Here is a 16,533-nt window from a genome sequence, read left to right on the forward strand (position 1 = left end):
TCAGAGAGAGGGGGGCCAGCCAGGTAAGGCGCCTGTGAATGCTGAAGGACAGAAGGCGCTGCAGGGCAACGATCTGTGGGAGAGTGAATGAGGTGGCCTCAAGCTGGAGCCGACTGTGTGGAACCGACCCGAGGAACGCTTTTTATGGGTCAGCTGTCATTATCATTTTTATTATCGGGGGTACCGTCTCCCCCATTTCCCAGCTCTTTACTTCTGAGTTCCCTCTTTGTACACAGAGAGGTTGCGGGCAGTGGGGGGGCGGGTGGAGGCGCGGCTGGCCGCGCCCTGTCGAAGCCAGCCGAACGAGGGCGCCCCAAACAAGTTCTGCGCTTCCCCGCCCTGGCTCCGCTGAGGGGGAGGGGCGGCCAGGCCAGGCCAGACTCCGAGAACTACATTTCCCATAATTCCGTCCCCAGCCGCCATTTTGGTTGGGGGCGGTGGCAGCCTAGGGTTTAGCCCTTCGGGCCGTTGAGCCGTTCCGCTCGCTCCTACCCTGGGCCTCCACCGTGGGGGTTGCGTGTCCTCGCCGAGTAGGGCGTCCGGGGACCTGGGCAGCTCCTGTCCCCTTTCTCCACCCCTCCACCCTTGGGAGCCTGGTCCACGTGTCGGTCTACGCGGAGGAGGCTGCTTGCCCTCCTCTGGCCAAGGACCGTTGGACCCAGACCTCAGGGGCTCCCAAGTCTCCTCTCCAGACCCTCGCCCTGCACATACTGCCCACTCCCCTCCATTCCCAGATGACCCCTGTTTTTGCATCAGTGAGGACAGAACACTAGGATCCCGGCAGGAGCCCAAATCCCGGTACTGGGCGCCTAGAACGCCAGGGTTGAGGCAGAAAGGTTAAAAGGGGTATCAAACAGCCAGGCCCAAACCCCTGACGACTAGACCCTCCCCTATCCCCTGCCCGGGGGCGGGGTGGGAGTGAGGGGCCTGCGGAGGGACTGGCCCTTTAAGGGGGTGTGGTCGGGGGGCGGGGGAAGCGAGCGAGACAGAGAAAGCGGCTTCGGCGGCGGCGGCGGCGGCGGCGGCGGCTCGGGCGGCGGCCGCGGGGGACAAAGGGCGGGCGGATCGGCGGGGAGGGGGCGGGGCGCGGCCAGGCCAGGCCCGGGGGCTCCGCATGCTGCAGCTGCCCCCGGGCGCCCCCGCCGCCGCCCTCGCCGCGGAGCCGCGCGGAGCCGAGCCCGCGAGCTAACCTGAGCCAGCGGCCCGGAGCCAGCCGGCGGGCGTCCCGGAGGCGGCGGCGCAGGGAGGGGCCCGACGCGCGCACGTGGCCCCGGCGGCCGCCATGGCGGACAGCGGCCCCGCGGGGGGCGCGGCGTTGGCGGCCCCGGCCCCCGGGCCCGGCAGTGGTGGCCCAGGGCCCCGCGTCTACTTTCAGAGCCCCCCTGGGGCTGCAGGCGAGGGCCCGGGCGGCGCGGACGACGAGGGCCCAGTGAGGCGCCAAGGGAAGGTCACGGTCAAGTACGACCGCAAGGAGCTACGGAAGCGCCTCAACCTAGAGGAGTGGATCCTGGAGCAGCTCACTCGCCTCTACGACTGCCAGGTGTGTCCCCTACTCTGCGCCGACACCCTAAAGTCGTGCCCTGGTCGGGCTGCTTGGGAACCCCACCTTGCGCCTGCCTGTCACCCGGAGTCAGTGGGCGCTCCGCTTCCGCGCGCTCCCCTCCCTTTCTATACTCCCCGCCCGCAGTGTGTGCTCTTTCTTGTCTGACCTTAAGTCACTCCTGCCTTCTCTCTCGTGACGCCCTCATGTCACTACCCTGGTCAAGCTTCGGGTCTTCTAGAAGCCTCAAGGGATAGCCTGGGCCATGGGAAGGAGGCAGGAGGCTAGCCTGGGCTGGCAGTGGAAGGAGGTCTACCTGGTGCCTCTAACCTAAACTGGTTAAAAGGTGCAAGTCTGGTGGGATTGTAAAGGGTCTGGGCTGTTCTAATGGGCCAGCCTGCAGCTCCATTTTGGTGTAGGGGCAGGCTAGCTGTCCCCTGGGTTCTGGTTCTCCACCCCATGACTCCTTCCTTGCTCAAATGGTGACTCAGGCCCCGGGGGGCAGGGTGGAGGAGTGGGCTTGCCCTGTGCTGCCTACCCTAGACCAGCCCTGGAATGCAGCTGGCTCCAGACTGGATAGACGCTTCCTGGGGGGGGGGGAGAGTGCTGGCGGGCACCCCCTCCCTCAGCAAAGCATAGGCTCTTTGTTTCCCCCTTACCAGGCCTGGGTCCTTCCCACTGACCCCTCACCCTTTACTTCCTCCCCACTCCTGGGAAGCTGTGACAGGTGTTTGGGGGAGGGGAGGGGGAGGGGCTGTGAGGAGTTGAGACAGCTGGCCCCACCTGTGCGCTGACTGGGGGCGGGGCGGGAAGTTGGGGCAACACATCTGTAGGGTTCTCAGCCCAGGGTCCCCCAGCCCTAGCTGTCTGGCCCTGTCTGGCACCCACGGTGCCCAACTGGCAGGGACAGGAAGCTCCCCCCCCCATTGGGCATTTTGCCTTGGCACAGGCCTGATCTGTTTTCTTCCTCGGACAGCTGCCGCTGTCTGCTGGGCGAGGAAGGCTGGCTCGTCCTGCGGTAGGGCAGGGGCCTCAGCCAGAGCCCCTCTCACACCCTCTCTCCCAACTCAGGCCCTTGTCTCTCCCTCCTCCCCCACCCCCACCCCAGGAAGAGGAGATCCCGGAGTTGGAGATTGATGTGGACGAACTCCTGGACATGGAGAGTGATGATACCCGGGCTGCCAGGGTCAAGGTGAGAGAGGGGCTGGGAGACAGCAGGGCCAGGTAGGGGGATCAGGGAGGAGAGGGCTGGAGGCACTGCCCCTTGGGTAAGCAAGGCTCTGGATTTAGGCCTTCTTTGGTTTTAGTCATTCAGCTCTGTGATGGTGAGCCTCGGCTTCCGCCTCCATCAAATGGGGCTAATGGTGCTTGCCTAGCTGTTGAGTGGCTGTGGCATAGCCTGCGCCTTGGGGTGGCCCCAGGCCCTTGGAAGTGGGTACAGGTGAACTCTAGGTCCCTGTTCCATAGAACTCACAGCCATACTTCCCCCCCCGCCCCCAGGAGCTGCTGGTTGACTGTTACAAACCCACTGAGGTAAGTAAGTGGTTTCCCCAGAGGCTGGTGTGAGAGGAGCCTGGGTGTCTGTCATCTTGGAGTCTGGTTTCCCTAACATCCTCCCTTCTGTTCAGGCCTTCATCTCTGGCCTGCTGGACAAGATCCGGGGCATGCAGAAGCTGAGCACACCCCAGAAGAAGTAAGGGTCCTGGACCCAGGTGAACGGTGGCTCCCACAGGACAATCGCTGCCCCCCGACCTCGTAGCAACAGCAATACCGGGGGGCCCTGCGGCCAGGCCTGGTGCCATGAGCAGGGCTCCCCGTGCCCCTGGCCCAGGGGCCTCTTCCCTGCCCCCTCAGTTTTCCATTTTTGGGGTTTTTTATTGTTATTAAACTGATGGGACTTTTTGTGTTTTTATATTGACTCTGCGGCGCGGCCCTTTAATAAAGCTAGGATATGCCTTTGGTGCAGCTCACAGGTTCAGTTGGTCTCTTTTAGGGGGGACACACTGCTCTAGAACTGCCGTCAGCTCAGCTTCTTCCCAGGTGAGCGCAGGCCTTCCTGAGGGCCATGTAGCCATGGCGATAGCCCAGTGCTGGCTCCCAGACCAAGAGCTGGGGGGCTGGGGGAAGTGGTGTTGCTGCTGGCAGGCCAGGGGACACCATGCTACCTAGGGCCTGGCCATCATGATCCCCATGTCACTGAGCCCACGCCCAAGGCCCTCTGCAGCCAAGAAAGAAGAGGGGTGGGTGGTGCCAAGGGAGAGCGTATACCGCCTGAAGCTGTGGGTTCTAAGTCTCTTGGGGCCCACAAACACACACAGGCTCACTTCATGGGCTTTAAGGGGTTTTTTTTGTTTGTTTTTTGTTTTTTTAAACAGTCTGGTCCCTGATGGGGGCCTCTCCGCTGCCCCTCCCCAGTTTCGCTACAGTTCTGAACGTCGCTCAATTTTGAGCAGCTCCACCTCAAACACGAGGGTTGCACCACCTGCAGGGGAAAAGAGGGGACAGAATGAGAACCGGGACCACAGGGAGATGAGATGAGTGCAGGACCTGGGGGGGCGGGCAGGAAGGTATATTACCTGGAATCTTTGGGGGAGCTCCCCGCTCTCCGTACCCTGTCAAAAGATGCACAAAGAGATAGTGAACTATAGCCAGGCAAAGGGAGAGTGTGCTGCAGACATCCAGGCTGCCCATCTCAACAAGAAAGCCGGAAATGAAGAAGGTGTAATGGAATGGAAACGGGAAGGGCCTACAAAAGGTCCGGCAGAGGGCAGAGGGTGGGCACCAGAATCAAGTGTCCCAGGGGTCTTGCCCTGTTCTCACTGCTGGACTTAGCTAGACTTGGAAGAGGCATGTGCTATATAATGAATGGACGGGGTAGAGACCAATGCAGAGGCTGAACCAGCCTTCACCCTTCCCCAGACACACACCCAAACTCCCCTCTCCAGGCTTAGGAAGGGCCTCTTACCCAACTCTGATGGGATCACCAGCTTCCGTTTTTCTCCTTCACACATCCTGCAGGACAACACATGTTCAGCACATGGCAAGCACCCAGGCTCCCTGCCCCCCACCCCATCCCTGGGGCTTGCCTCCCACAATCCACCTCCTCAACCACAGCCATGGCCCCCTGACTCACCCCAGCAGCCCCTGGTCCCAGCCCTTGATGACCTGGCCTGTGCCCAGGGAGAAGACAAAGGGCTGGTTCTGGGGCAGGCTGCTGTCAAATTCCGTCCCATCTTCCAGCTTCCCCTGTGGGACCATGGGAAGGCCAGTGAAGAGGAGGGTCCACTCTGACATACCTCCCCACCCAGCTGCTCTCCCCAAGCTGGCTCCCCATTGGCAGCCATAGCCCTAGAACGGGACAGAGCCTTGGGCAGCTCATAGGACATTGTCACTGCTTGCTGGTGCCAACCTGGGGATCAGGCAGTGAACAGCAGGATAGAACTATGGAAACTAGTATAAAAGGGAGAGGGGACTTGCCCAAGGTCACCCACCTTGTAGGCTGAGGGATCGCACTTCCAAGTCCTCTCAGGTCCCCAGAAGCTCCACCCACCCCAAATGCTCCACTCCCTCACCCACCGTGTAGTGCATGTGCAGGACGTCTCCCTTGCGCGATTTGATGGGGCAGTGGTCTACCCGCTTCTTGACCCCGATCTGCAGCTTCCGTTTGCCCTCGGCCCCCGCAGCAGTGGCCAGGGCGCTCAGGCAGATGGACAGTACTGTCAGGACCCAGCTCAGCTTCATGTCTCTGCGGGGACAGACCCCAACCGACGGGGGGGGGGGTGGTAGGGGGGTAGGGTGGGGAAGGCATGGAATAGGGGCAGGTACCAGGAGAATTCCACCCCCACCGTACCTTGCCTGCCCCTAGGGATCCCCTTGTCCCGGGTCACCGCCCCCTCCCCAGGGCTCCGCGGCCACACTTACCAGTCCAGTGAGAAGGGGGCTTGCCCGAGGACCCCAGCAGCGGGGGGAGGGGATCAGGGGAGGCCACAGCAGCCAGGGCCCCGCCCCTTTGCTCACCCCCTGCCCTTCCTTCCCTCCCGGTCCCCAGCTCCAGTCTTCAATTCCCACCCGTCCCTTTACGCAAAGTCCAGACCCTATCTGGTTGCCCAGCAGTTGCCTCGACCGGGCGACCCCATTCACGCCACACCCAGTTGCCCCCCGCCCAGCACACCCACACTTCTGCGGCCGCTGCAGGGGGCCTGCCCCGAGGGACCCATACATCGCCGCTGGGTGGCTCCGGGGAACCCCGATCCTCCGGAGGCACCCCCCAGGCCGGGCCTGTGCCTCCGCCCGGGGCGCCGCCCCAGCTCTGAGCCCTCGGGGGCCTGCGGGGTACCCAGACTGGCCCTGTGTCGGGTGGCCGCCGAGCCCGCTCCACCCATACCACCTCTCCTGGGGGAGTTCTCGGCCTACGGCGTCCCCAGGCCCGGCCCCCGCGGAGACCGCCCCCGCGTGGACGCCCCGGGCCATTACCTGGGCCTACCCCTTCGCTTGACTCCTTGACCCCACCCTTTAGAGGACGTAGTTCCGCCCCCTGCTCTGGAGCCCCGCCCTCGACAGAACCAGACCCCTCTTCCTTAACGGTAGCCACGCCACTCACCGGCTGAAGGCCCGCCCCCAGCGCCTGGGCTCCGTCCCCTGCGGTCTCCAAACCCGAGGCTCCGCCTTCCGCCTGTTCCAGCTCCTCCTCCAAGGACCAGGCTCCGCCCCCTACCTGTCCTGGCTCCGCCCCCAGCCCCGGAGCTCCGCCTTCTACTGGAACCAGCTCAGAGGTTCCACCCGTCTCCGTACCACGTCCCGCCCCGACTCCCAGGGCTCCGCCCCGTGCGGCGTGAGAACCCACCCCCTGCGGCATCCCCAGACAGCTCCGATCCCAACCCCCAATTTCCTCTCAACCTATCCCTCGTTGACACTCGGAGCCCCGGCCCGCTCCTGCCCGGCCTGATCCAGCCTGCCCCCTTGGACCCCGGCTCCCCCCAGCCCGGGCTGTGGCCCCCGCTCACCTCCTCGCCGCGCCCCCGGAGTCAACCTCAGTCGCGCTGCCGCCTCTGCGCAGGCGCGTCATCGTCGCTACCAGGCCGGGCCACGCCGCCCGCCCTCATTGGACTGTGCGAAACCCGCTGCCACACGCCCGCTGGGGCGGCCTTTCCCCCAGCTCCGCCCCCGCGCCACCACGTGACGACGCGCTTCTTCCGGTTGCTGGGTAATCGGTAAGGTTAGGTGAAAGTGACTTCCTAAAGTGCCTTGGGCACTTCCGGTCGAGGTGAAATTAAGGTCAGGCGGACAGGGGTTCCCGGAGGGGGTCTTGAGACGCCATTTTATTTCATCCCCAGGCTCTCCCACAGCGTCCCGTTTGTCCCTGGGCCTCTTCGGGATCCACAGTCTCGTTAGTTGCAGTGGAGAGAGCCTGGGCTTCAGAGTTGCGTTTGAATTTGGGGTCTGCCGTTCATTGACTGGCAATGTGACCTTGAGCAAGTTCCTGAGCCTGGTAGGCTCTGGAGTCCCTGTACCGCGGGCCTGGCAACACCCACCTGGCAGGGCCACTGTGGGATTGCGGCCATGAGGTGGTCCACCAGGCCCTGGCCCAGAACTAATGCTCTCCCTTTGCTCCACGCCGGCGTCCAGGCCTGCCTCTACCTGCCGCACACTGACCGCTGAGTCATGACGGCAGTGGTCTGGCTGGGCCGGTTCCCCCAACCAGACTGGTATTTTCAGGTGCCCCAGGACCCAGCAGTGCACAGTCAACGTCTCTCAACTGAAGTAATGAACTTGTAGTTGGGAGGCCACGAAACCTAAATTGAGTGTTACAGCCAACTGGGGGTCACATCCCCGGGTCCATCAGCCTTTCTGAGCCGGTTTCCTCAATTGGAAAAGGAAGATAATCACCAGTGCTGACCTTAGAATTGAGGACTAAGCGAGGGGGTGCATATAAAGCCCTGTGAGTGTCCAGCACTGAGTGGGCTGGGGAGGGGGCAGCTCTAGGGTCCCCAGCCCTCATCTGTCTCACTTCAGTTGAGCTATGGCATTTTCAGTGACAGCATAGCTGAGAAAAATGATTTGAAATCGGTAATCACAGGAATTGTCTCTTCTGGTTTAATCCCACTCCTGCCTTGGGCCCAACAAGCTCACTGCCATGCCCTCCAATCTCCCACCTCAGAGGCCTCCGTTAGGGTAGCCACTTTGGGTTAACCTCTGCCCCTGAATGTCCTGTCTCAGCAAGGTAAGCATTGGGTACCCAAGGTTGGCCTTTGGTCTGCCCCTCACTCCCCCCGCCGCCCCCACCAGGACACTGGAGGCTGCAGGCAGAAGGCTGGGTGCGGAGCTTAGGCTGGGTCAGACAAAAGTCAGGAGAGTCCCAAGCAGGGAATGGTGAGGGGAGCCCAAGGTGAAGGGAGGTGAAGGTGGAGAAAACTGTGTGCTTGGGGGTGAGGGGACCTATCTCCCAAACCAAGCCCACCAGCCTTTGGTACTTCCCTTTCAGGGAGGCGGGGATAGGGCAGGGGCGTGCATTTAGAGTTTAGCTAGAGGAAGTAGCTTACACATAGAGTGCTGCCCACCAGAGAAGATGGGTTTTTCTATCAAGTGAAGATATACTGACTTTCCTGGAGCCCAAGGCCGGGGCCATAGCACTCATCCATTCCCTCCGTGTACACATGCGGAAGCTGAGGCTCAGAGAGGGGGCAGTGACAACCAAGATCATTCAGCAGATCTGGGTCCCACTTCAAGCTCACTGGCCACTCCTTCCAGAAAGGAGCCTTTGTGATGAGCAGGGGGGACAGAGCCTGGATGTGACAACAGGACTGTTAAGAATACACAGTTCCGGCTCTGTCCGTGACCTGGTGGGGGACCTTGGGCCTCGTTTCCTCCACAGGCACAATGAGGGAGTAAGACCAGCTCTGGCTCGAGGAGGCAGTGTGACGCAGAATGCCTGAATCCCCCAGCCAGGACAGTGACAAACAGTGACACAGGCAGGGACAGCTCCTTCCATCTCTTTTATCAGGGTCGGGGGTTCACAGTTCTCACACCGAAGCCCAACTCCCAGTATGTGCGGAGGATCGGTGTCTTCTTAGGGAGGCGACAGAGAAGCCAGCTGTAAGACGCTCACTTGTACGTGGTGGGTGAAAACGGAGATGGGACCCCTTCTCTCCCGGGTTAGTCCGCAACCCCTGGGGCTGCCTAACATCTCTTTGTCCAGCTGCCCACCCTGTTGGATGGCAGCCTTGGAGAGACCCGGGACATCTGGGAAGTCCTCTGAGAGGCCCAGGTCCTGGAGCAGCTTCTGCCCACGCGGAGATCTTGGGACTGGGCTCTTCTCAACATGTTGCCCTCTTGTCCCCCTCGGGCGGGGGGGGGGAGCAGCCTGTGAGGCAAGTGGCCCTGCTGAGTCTGAAAAGCAACATGTCACCTTCGCAGCTTCCGGCACCTGAGGAAGGGAGGAAGGGGTCTGGTCATGTGGGCACGGCTCAGCCCCTGCTCCTCTAGATTCACCCCTTTGTTACCTTCTGTGAACCCCATTCTCTCCTACCACTCCTGGCGAGCCCCAACTGGCCTGGCCCACATGATGCCACCCCATGGCCTCGCTGTGGAAGGGAGGAGGGGCGAGAAGCACCTTGGACAAGGGTGGACAAAGATTCCATGGTGTCCCTTGACCTCTCACAGAGCCCCCAAGGTGGGACAAATGTCTCCCACAGGAGCTTTTAGGAAGGCCCAGAGCTTCACAAACTAGAGAGCCGTCTCTCTCATCTTGACTGCAGGCAGATGTTACCTTTCGGGCCTCTGTGACCTCTCAGTCGGGTGCCCCTGACCTCAGCCCTTGACCTCCTCTGTGGGGATCACGTATCCTCAAGCCCGACTCCCACATGAGAATGTGAACCCTGTTTACACTGATCCCGGTGGCTGCCTGGTAAATATCTGTTCGGCACATTCGGCAGCTTCCCCTTCCCTGACAGGCTCACCCCGAACCCGCTCCCGGAGCCCCGAGGCCTTCCCAAACAGATGCCGCCAGCCCGCAGCTCCTCACCGGCAGGTGTCTGGGTTGAGCTCTAGGCCCCGCCCTTGGCAACGGAGGAAGCTGCGGCGTCGGCAGCGACAGCGACAGGTCCTGGGGTCAGGGCGCTGGTGGCGCTGGGTGCAGCGTGGGCAGAGGGGCCTGGGGCTGGAGTGGGATGGGTGATGTCAGCTGGGGAGGGTGCTCCGGGGGCAGGGTCCCAGCCCGGAACGGAGCGGGGCTGGGGGCGGTGGTGGGGAGTGGAAGCCCTAGGAGGAGAAGCAACATGTCTGGGGCGGGAAAGAGAAGTCTTCCCAGGAGCTGGGCTTGGGCCAGAGCGCAGACTCGGGGAGCAGAGGCAAAGGGGACAGGGGGACACAGTGGGAGGAGAAAGCGGGGACGGGGCTGCAGCTTCCTGACACACTCACACCCCCACCCCCTCCGCCCCATCCGCACGTTACATCCTGGCTGCTGGGCCTGGGCTCCAACCCCATCTCAGCAAGAGCCCAAGAGACTCACCTGTCCGGCTTCAGAGCACCCTCTCTCCTTTTTGGTCTGAAAAGTAAGAGAGGCAGACAGGCACAAGGAGGAGCAAGACGATCAGAAAAGCCAAGCCTCCTACTGTCTTACCCCAGATCCCAGGCCTACCCCAGTGCGAGTCTTGGCAATCTGGTCCCCACTGCGGTGTGCCGCCAATGCCCGGCGCCGCCCGCCGCCCCCCTGTCCCTGGAGCCTGGTCTCTGTGAGCTCAGAAGCGGGGGTCTGGCTGGCACCTGCATTCACACTGGCTGTGTTCTTCCAGGGACATCTCGCCCAGCTGACTGCTCGGGTAACGGATCATGAGGATCTGTATTCCAGAGTTGGAGGAGAGACAGTGTGAGAGACAATGAGAGAGAGAGAGAAAGAGAGGGGGGGGGCGGGGGTGGGTGGGTGGTGGAATCTCCATGAGCTGGAGGGAGAACCGCTCGCCCACCAGCCAACGCTCTGGCCACTGCCCCCACACCCCAAGCCCCACCGCCCCCAGAGCCCCAGCGTCCGTGCCAGCTGGGCACACCCCACCTGCCCCGGCACCTGCATTCGGACTTGGTGCTGCCCGGTGGGCACGCACTCCAGGCCGTCGTCAGGACAGCAGCCCCCGCAGCGCTGCACCGTCACGCAGCTGGGCACCAGTTGCTTGGCCACGGTGCCCATGAGCTCCACAGTCAGGGGCACCACCACCTCCCGGGGCTGGCAGGTGGCACGGGTATACACATCTATCCATGACACCACTGGGGGCAGATGCACAAGGGTTAAGTCCCCCCTGGGTTTCCTGCCACTCCTCCCTGGTTCCCCTGTTCCCCGAAGCTGTTCTCCCTAATTCCTGTGTCGCAGCCACCCCCAACTGGCCGTCTCTCTGCCCTCACAACCGGCCTTCCCCTGCCCAGGAACCCAGGAACCCTACTGCCTCGATTTCCTCTTCTGCGAAATGGGCAGAATAAGAGTTCGAGTCTTGGCGAGTGGCTGGGGTTACACAAGATGACGGACAAACCTCGTCAGTGTTGGTTAGCGCAGTTATTGTTACTATTACCTTTCTTCTGGTGGCCGAGGGCATCAGGCTGGGACACAGGGCCCTGTAGGAGAGAAGGGACCTGGACCCAAGGTGCATTCAAGGAAGGGCTCACCCTGTCGCTGTCCCCGGGGCTCTGCACTGGTCGTCCAAAGGCTTCAACTCCTCTATGACATTTTTCCAGATTGCTCGGCTCCTGGGGTCACTCTAGTTTTACCTGTTCTCTCCTGGCCACCTGAGACCTGCCCCAGCCACGACAGTGGCAGCGTTGGTGGCATCTAGTCTCCAAGCCTGGGGGCCCGGCTGATTCGGACGCCGCAGGTCAGGAGGGGACACGGTGGGCACCGAACCAAGTCCTGCGGGCACCGAACGGCTCCGCCCCCGGCCGAACCCAGGGGACGGGGTGGGGCAGGGGAGTGGCCCGGGGCTGGGCTGGCGGGCTGGCGGGCTGGCGGGTGGGACTCCTCCCGGGGGATGCCCTGGCAGGATCCCCGCCACGCCCCGGTCCGCAGCCCGACCCCGCGGATCCCCGAGGCAGAGGCCGCTCCGCGACTCCCCACTTCCGCCAACCTTGAGAGAGGGCACGGCGGGCGGGCGGGATGTCGGGGACGCACGTACCTGGGCGGGGGCCAGCTGCAGGAGTGCGGCGAGCAGCAGGCGAAGGAGCAGGGGGCTCATGATGCCCGCGGGGGCCGCGCGCCGGGGGCGCCCGCATCGCTCTAGCCCGGTGGCGCGGGGGGCGGCGGCAGCCAGAGCCCCATGGCGCGGGCCCGGGCGCGGCGGGCGGGGGCCGGGCGCGGGGGGCGGCTCCTCCGCGGCCCCCTCCCGAGCCCTGAGCGCAGGCAGCGCAGCGCAGCGCAGCAGCGGCGGCCGGAGGAGCCGGGCGGGTGGGCGGCCGGTGGCGGCGGGTGGCGGCGGCGGGGACGGCGGGGGCGGCGGGGGGCCGGGCCCGGGCTGGCGGGCGGGCGGCTCATGTGACCCAGACACGCGCTCCCCACCGGGCCGCGGGGCGGGGGAGGGGCGGGGGAAGGGGCGGCGAGGCCGCCGCCGGGGCCCGCCCCCTACACACACAGACACACATACACACACACACACACACAACCACACCGCGCGCGCGCGCACACACACAACCACACCGCGCGCGCGCGCACACACACCACACCGCACACACACACACACACCACACCGCGCGCGCACACACACACCACACAGACCACACCACACCAGGCGCACACACACCACACCGCACACACACACACCACACAGACCACACCGCGCGCACACACCACACCACACCGCGCGCGCACACACACACCACACCCACACACCACACATACACACACCGCACACACACACCCCAGACACACACACACCACACCACACACACACCACACCACACCACGCACACACCACACACACGCCACACACGCCACACACACCACACGCCACACACACCACACACACACCACACACGCACACACACACCACACACACACACACCACACACGCCACACACACACACACACCACACACACACGCCACACACGCCACACACACCACACACAACACCACACACACACGAAAGGGGACGCACCCCCCAGGGGGCCGGGCTCCCGGGTCGCCGCCGCCAGGACCCGGAGGGCGGGGTGCCGTCTCCCCGTGAGGCCCGGGAGGGGGCCGCTGGCCCTGAAGCAAGGAGCCGGACACAAGCTCTGAAAAGCACTTTATTGCACTAGTTTTGGGGAGTGAGAAGTCCCGCGGGGTAGCCCCCATCCAAGTGAGCCGCTCAGGGGCGGGTGCCTGTGTCCGGCGGCGGCACGATCCCCGGGCCTCCCGGGGGTGACTGCAGCTGCTGCCTCTGCAGTTTCTCCTGGAGCCTGGCTCTGTTGGCCCTGCAGGAGAGAGCACCTGGGTGGTCAGAACGGAGGATCCCGGAGGGTGGTGCCAGGACACTGAAGGGAGGGCAGAACGGAGCAGGGACACACCTGGCCCGGGCCCGTGTGTCATTGTAGATGGCTGTGATGATCCGATCCTTTTCATCCATGAAGCTCCGGTGCACCTGCTCCAGCTTCCTGCAACGGGGTTGCAATTAACCCCCATCCCTGCGGTCCCCCACATTCATCCCATGCCATCCATGCCACTCTGGGGTCTCACAGCTTTACATCTGTGAGGACCTCTGCCTAACTGCCTGTCCTACATGGGGAGAGGGGCACAGAAGGGCTGGGGCTTATCCAGGGTCCACTGGTGACCCAGGTCCCTGGCTGTCCTGTTGAAGGTGGTGACAGCAGCTCTGAACATCAGGGTGTTCGTCCTGGCAGGAGACTAGAAGGGGTATACATCTAACTCCATCACTGAGCTAGGCAAACTGCTAGCTGTGGGCACCAGCCCTTAGGTATCTTTGCTGTAGAACCTCAGTATCCACGGCATGCATAAAAGGGTGGCAGGGAGACAGATGATTGCCCAACAAGTGAGGATGGTTGCCGGTGAGGCCCAGTTACAACACATTTCTTTCTTGTGCATGATCTTGGTTGGCTCCAGCACCAAAGATTTACATTCAAATGCCAAAAAACCTGAAAATGACATTAGCCTTTAGTGAGTGCAGAGCTGCCTTGGCCAAGTAAGATGACGCTCAGGAGGCCAGTTTCATGCCATTCTTAGCTTGAGAGACACAAAAGTACAGGCCCCAGAGGTGGTGTGGATGTAAGCCGCCCACACTGGGCTTCCCGCACCCTCCGCCCGTCACCCCAGGGGGGAAGGCAGGGATGCACCTGAAGGCCACGTAGTGCAGGCCCATGCCCGCCAACATGATCAGGAGGCAGTACCCCAGCACCTGCTGGTTGTGTCTGTGTTGCTGCTGCCTCGACTCCGGTCCCTGAGGCCTCACACCATGAAACTGGGCCCAGTATTGTGCACTGGGGGGTTCCCAGGAGCTGCTGGGAGGGAGAAGAAAGGAAGAAGGGGGGATGAGGCTCCCCAGGAGCCTTGGGGGGTGGGGCAAGCCAGGGGCAGGATGGCTATACCTGTATGCTTGATGAGCAGACCGGGGATGGGCTGTGGTTCCCGGAGACTTCGGAGGAGTTGCTGAGCAGAGCCGATCATAGCTGCGGCGGCTGGGCTCTCGGCTGAGCACTCGGTATGCTTCACTCAGCTCCACAAAGCGGCTGTGCAGGGCCGGATTCCCAGGGTCCCGGTCAGGGTGCAGCTGGGGTGGGGCAGGACTCCCTTCAGCTCTTTTTGCATGTCCCTTCACAGAAATCCCAATAACAACCACCCACAAAGGCTCAAGTCATTCCCGGAGGCCCTGCCTGGACAGTACCCTCCCTCTCAGGGCTGCCCACCCCTCTAGAAGGCCAGAGTGTCAGGAAGCACAGACTTCTGCCCCCTCCCCACCTGCTGCCTGGCTCTCACTATATGCCCTGGTCCAGGCTTTCTCAAGAGCAGGCAGGTCAAAAGAACAACGTCCAGCCCATCACACAGAACCCCTGGCTCCTGCCGCCAACCTTTCCTCCCAATTAGCCAGACCTCTGCCCTCGGGGCACCTCCCACTCTCTACATGCTGAGGGAATGTGGCATCATCCAGAGTGACCCACTCAACTCCACTCCTGGAAATGTGAAATGTACCCTATCTGAATCAGACTGACCCCTCCCCCCCAACCTAGGACGCCTGGTACCTCTTTGGACTTGGAGAAGAAAGCTCGTTTAACTTCTTCAGTGCTGGCACCAGGATGCACCCCTAACAGTTCATAGTAGTTCCTGGGGCCAGACCTGTGGAGATAGGCCAGAAACTGCAGGGGCTATGGAAACACAGAGGATATTCCTCCCCTCCCCTCCCAGCCCCCCTGGACCACACTCAACTCAGAAACCAGGAGGGAAAGCAAAGAAAGAAAAGAAAAGGAGAAAGGAAGGAAGGGAAGGGAAGGGAAGGGAAGGGAAGGGAGGGAGGGAGGGAGGGAGGGAGGGAGGGAGGGAGGAAGGAAGGAAGGAAGGAAGGAAGGAAGGAAGGAAGGAAAAGAAAGAAAAAAAGAAAAAGAAACCAGGAGGTGAGGAAGCTGAGGCTGGTGCCAAGGGAGATCCATCTCCAAATCATCCCTCCCTTTTTGAGCATTTCAGGTATGGTGCAGATCAGAACATCTCAATGTGTAGCCCTCAGACCCCTTGCGGCAGAAACACCCAGGAAGCTTGTTTAAAAAAAAAAACAAAAAAAAAAACAACAGATTTCTGAGCCCCAGTTCATTCCTGCAGATCGGAATCTCCAGAACAAGGCCCAGGAATTTGCATTTTTGTAAGCCACCCCCCCCAGCCCCACCCCTCCAGTGAGTTGCGCAGTGATGCTTGACGACCACCACAGTCGTGAAAAGAGCAGAGTTTGGCTCGGACTCAGATTCCACTTTTGCCACTTAACTCGCTGTATGATCTTGGAGGTCGTCCCTTAATGTTTGATCTTGTGTCCTCAGTCGTGAAGGGGAGGGTTACCTGCAACAAGCCTGTAAGGCACTTGACACAGAGTAGACAGATCACAACTGTCGTACCTAGGTCCAGGCCTGGAGCTAGGCAGGCCCTCCTCAACGAAAACCCACTGAATGATGGGGGGCCTGCCCCCGGCCCCCGACTCACCGCTGCCCGGTGGCCGCTGAGAAGAGCCGGATGGGAGCGCTGCGGGGCCACAACCGGCACAGGCACAGGGACAGCATGGCGACAGGCAGGCGGCTGGTGAAAGGAGGCCACAAAGAGTTGTGCATTGGGACGAGGATGGGACCACACTTCAAGCACCCCGGGGCCAAAGGGAAGGGTCTGGCCCTGTTTACTTGAGAAGGGAAACTGAAGCAGCCTTGGGGAAGCCAGGGGCGGTGGGGCCTCCTTTACTCAGGACCAGACCCCAGCGTCCTGGACCTGTCCCTGCCTCTGACGCGGGCGTCCGGAACCCTTCCCCACACTGGTCTCGGTGTCCGGGGACAAGCAGTCCCAGACGCCGGGACGCCGGGACGCCGGGACCCCCTACCCACCCTGGGAGCTTGGTTGGGAGGGGGTGAAGGAGGGGCCAGCCAAGCCCCGCCTCCGCTGCGCTTACGGATTCCGTGGCCGCCAAACTCCTGTGCCTATGCAGGCCCCGCCCCCACGCCCTCATTGGCTTAGACGCCCAGGCCACGCCCACCGAACCGGAAGGTCCGGAAGTGCGTCGAAGGCCACACCCCGCACACCCATTGGCTTCTGGCGCCTCGGGCCCCCCAACGAGGTTGAGGCCCGCGGATCTGCGGAAAGACTCCTGGCGCCCGTCCGCGAAGCGGGAGGGACATTGCCTGCCCTCACTGAGGCTTTTGACCCAGCTTCCGTCGCTCTGTCCCGGGAACACGGCTGTTACTCAGCAGCGAGACATCTTTCATAAAGGAGCTTCCACCCCGGACCCTCACCACATCCTGGCAAGGCGACTGGGTCCTCATCCCAGTTTGCAGAGGGGAAAAC

General features: G+C 62.4%; 4 protein-coding genes across 14 annotated transcripts; 1 reads left to right on the forward strand and 3 right to left on the reverse strand.

The window, feature by feature from the left end:
- Positions 1 to 1,075: 1,075 nt before the first annotated feature.
- On the forward strand, positions 1,076 to 3,505 carry PPP1R14B (protein phosphatase 1 regulatory inhibitor subunit 14B). Its single transcript, XM_028118151.2, has 4 exons — positions 1,076 to 1,540; positions 2,649 to 2,732; positions 3,041 to 3,073; positions 3,169 to 3,505. Exons 1-4 carry the CDS (start codon positions 1,283 to 1,285, stop codon positions 3,235 to 3,237), a joined length of 444 nt encoding a protein of 147 aa, XP_027973952.1. The 5' UTR covers positions 1,076 to 1,282; the 3' UTR covers positions 3,238 to 3,505.
- Positions 3,506 to 3,868: 363 nt separating this feature from the next.
- On the reverse strand, positions 3,869 to 6,659 carry FKBP2 (FKBP prolyl isomerase 2). 4 transcript variants are annotated; one of them, XM_028118139.2, is made up of 6 exons: positions 6,544 to 6,659; positions 5,117 to 5,285; positions 4,674 to 4,786; positions 4,506 to 4,552; positions 4,117 to 4,152; positions 3,869 to 4,022 (listed from the first exon to the last, which is right to left on the reverse strand). In XM_028118139.2, the coding sequence occupies exons 1-6, from the start codon at positions 6,603 to 6,605 to the stop codon at positions 3,961 to 3,963; spliced, it is 489 nt and encodes a 162-aa protein (XP_027973940.1). In that variant the 5' UTR covers positions 6,606 to 6,659; the 3' UTR covers positions 3,869 to 3,960. The 4 variants fall into 4 exon arrangements, with proteins under 4 accessions (XP_027973940.1, XP_027973941.1, XP_087874316.1 ...); XM_028118140.2 differs by lacking the exon at positions 6,544 to 6,659 and adding an exon at positions 6,014 to 6,062; XM_088018190.1 differs by lacking the exon at positions 6,544 to 6,659 and adding an exon at positions 5,718 to 6,010.
- Positions 6,660 to 8,513: 1,854 nt separating this feature from the next.
- Positions 8,514 to 11,842, reverse strand: VEGFB (vascular endothelial growth factor B). 4 transcript variants are annotated; one of them, XM_028118135.2, is made up of 7 exons: positions 11,692 to 11,842; positions 11,095 to 11,137; positions 10,599 to 10,795; positions 10,301 to 10,374; positions 10,047 to 10,082; positions 9,561 to 9,695; positions 8,514 to 8,963 (listed from the first exon to the last, which is right to left on the reverse strand). In XM_028118135.2, the coding sequence occupies exons 1-7, from the start codon at positions 11,749 to 11,751 to the stop codon at positions 8,942 to 8,944; spliced, it is 567 nt and encodes a 188-aa protein (XP_027973936.1). In that variant the 5' UTR covers positions 11,752 to 11,842; the 3' UTR covers positions 8,514 to 8,941. The 4 variants fall into 4 exon arrangements, with proteins under 4 accessions (XP_027973936.1, XP_027973938.1, XP_027973939.1 ...); XM_028118137.2 differs by having other exon boundaries at positions 9,561 to 9,796; XM_028118138.2 differs by having other exon boundaries at positions 10,587 to 10,795.
- A 942-nt stretch (positions 11,843 to 12,784) lies between these two features.
- On the reverse strand, positions 12,785 to 16,126 carry DNAJC4 (DnaJ heat shock protein family (Hsp40) member C4). 5 transcript variants are annotated; one of them, XM_028118315.1, is made up of 6 exons: positions 15,688 to 16,126; positions 14,745 to 14,838; positions 14,094 to 14,275; positions 13,842 to 14,003; positions 13,059 to 13,145; positions 12,785 to 12,965 (listed from the first exon to the last, which is right to left on the reverse strand). In XM_028118315.1, the coding sequence occupies exons 1-6, from the start codon at positions 15,810 to 15,812 to the stop codon at positions 12,860 to 12,862; spliced, it is 756 nt and encodes a 251-aa protein (XP_027974116.1). In that variant the 5' UTR covers positions 15,813 to 16,126; the 3' UTR covers positions 12,785 to 12,859. The 5 variants fall into 5 exon arrangements, 4 of the variants coding, with proteins under 4 accessions (XP_027974116.1, XP_027974115.1, XP_027974111.1 ...); XM_028118314.2 differs by having other exon boundaries at positions 13,842 to 14,006; XM_028118310.1 differs by having other exon boundaries at positions 13,842 to 14,006; positions 14,094 to 14,317.
- Between the last annotated feature and the right edge of the window lie 407 nt (positions 16,127 to 16,533).

This window comes from Eumetopias jubatus, unplaced genomic scaffold (genome assembly GCF_037043125.1).
Source record: "Eumetopias jubatus isolate StellerSeaLion01/CBP00866 unplaced genomic scaffold, mEumJub1_p1.0 scaffold_13, whole genome shotgun sequence".
Taxonomy (NCBI): domain Eukaryota; kingdom Metazoa; phylum Chordata; class Mammalia; order Carnivora; family Otariidae; genus Eumetopias; species Eumetopias jubatus.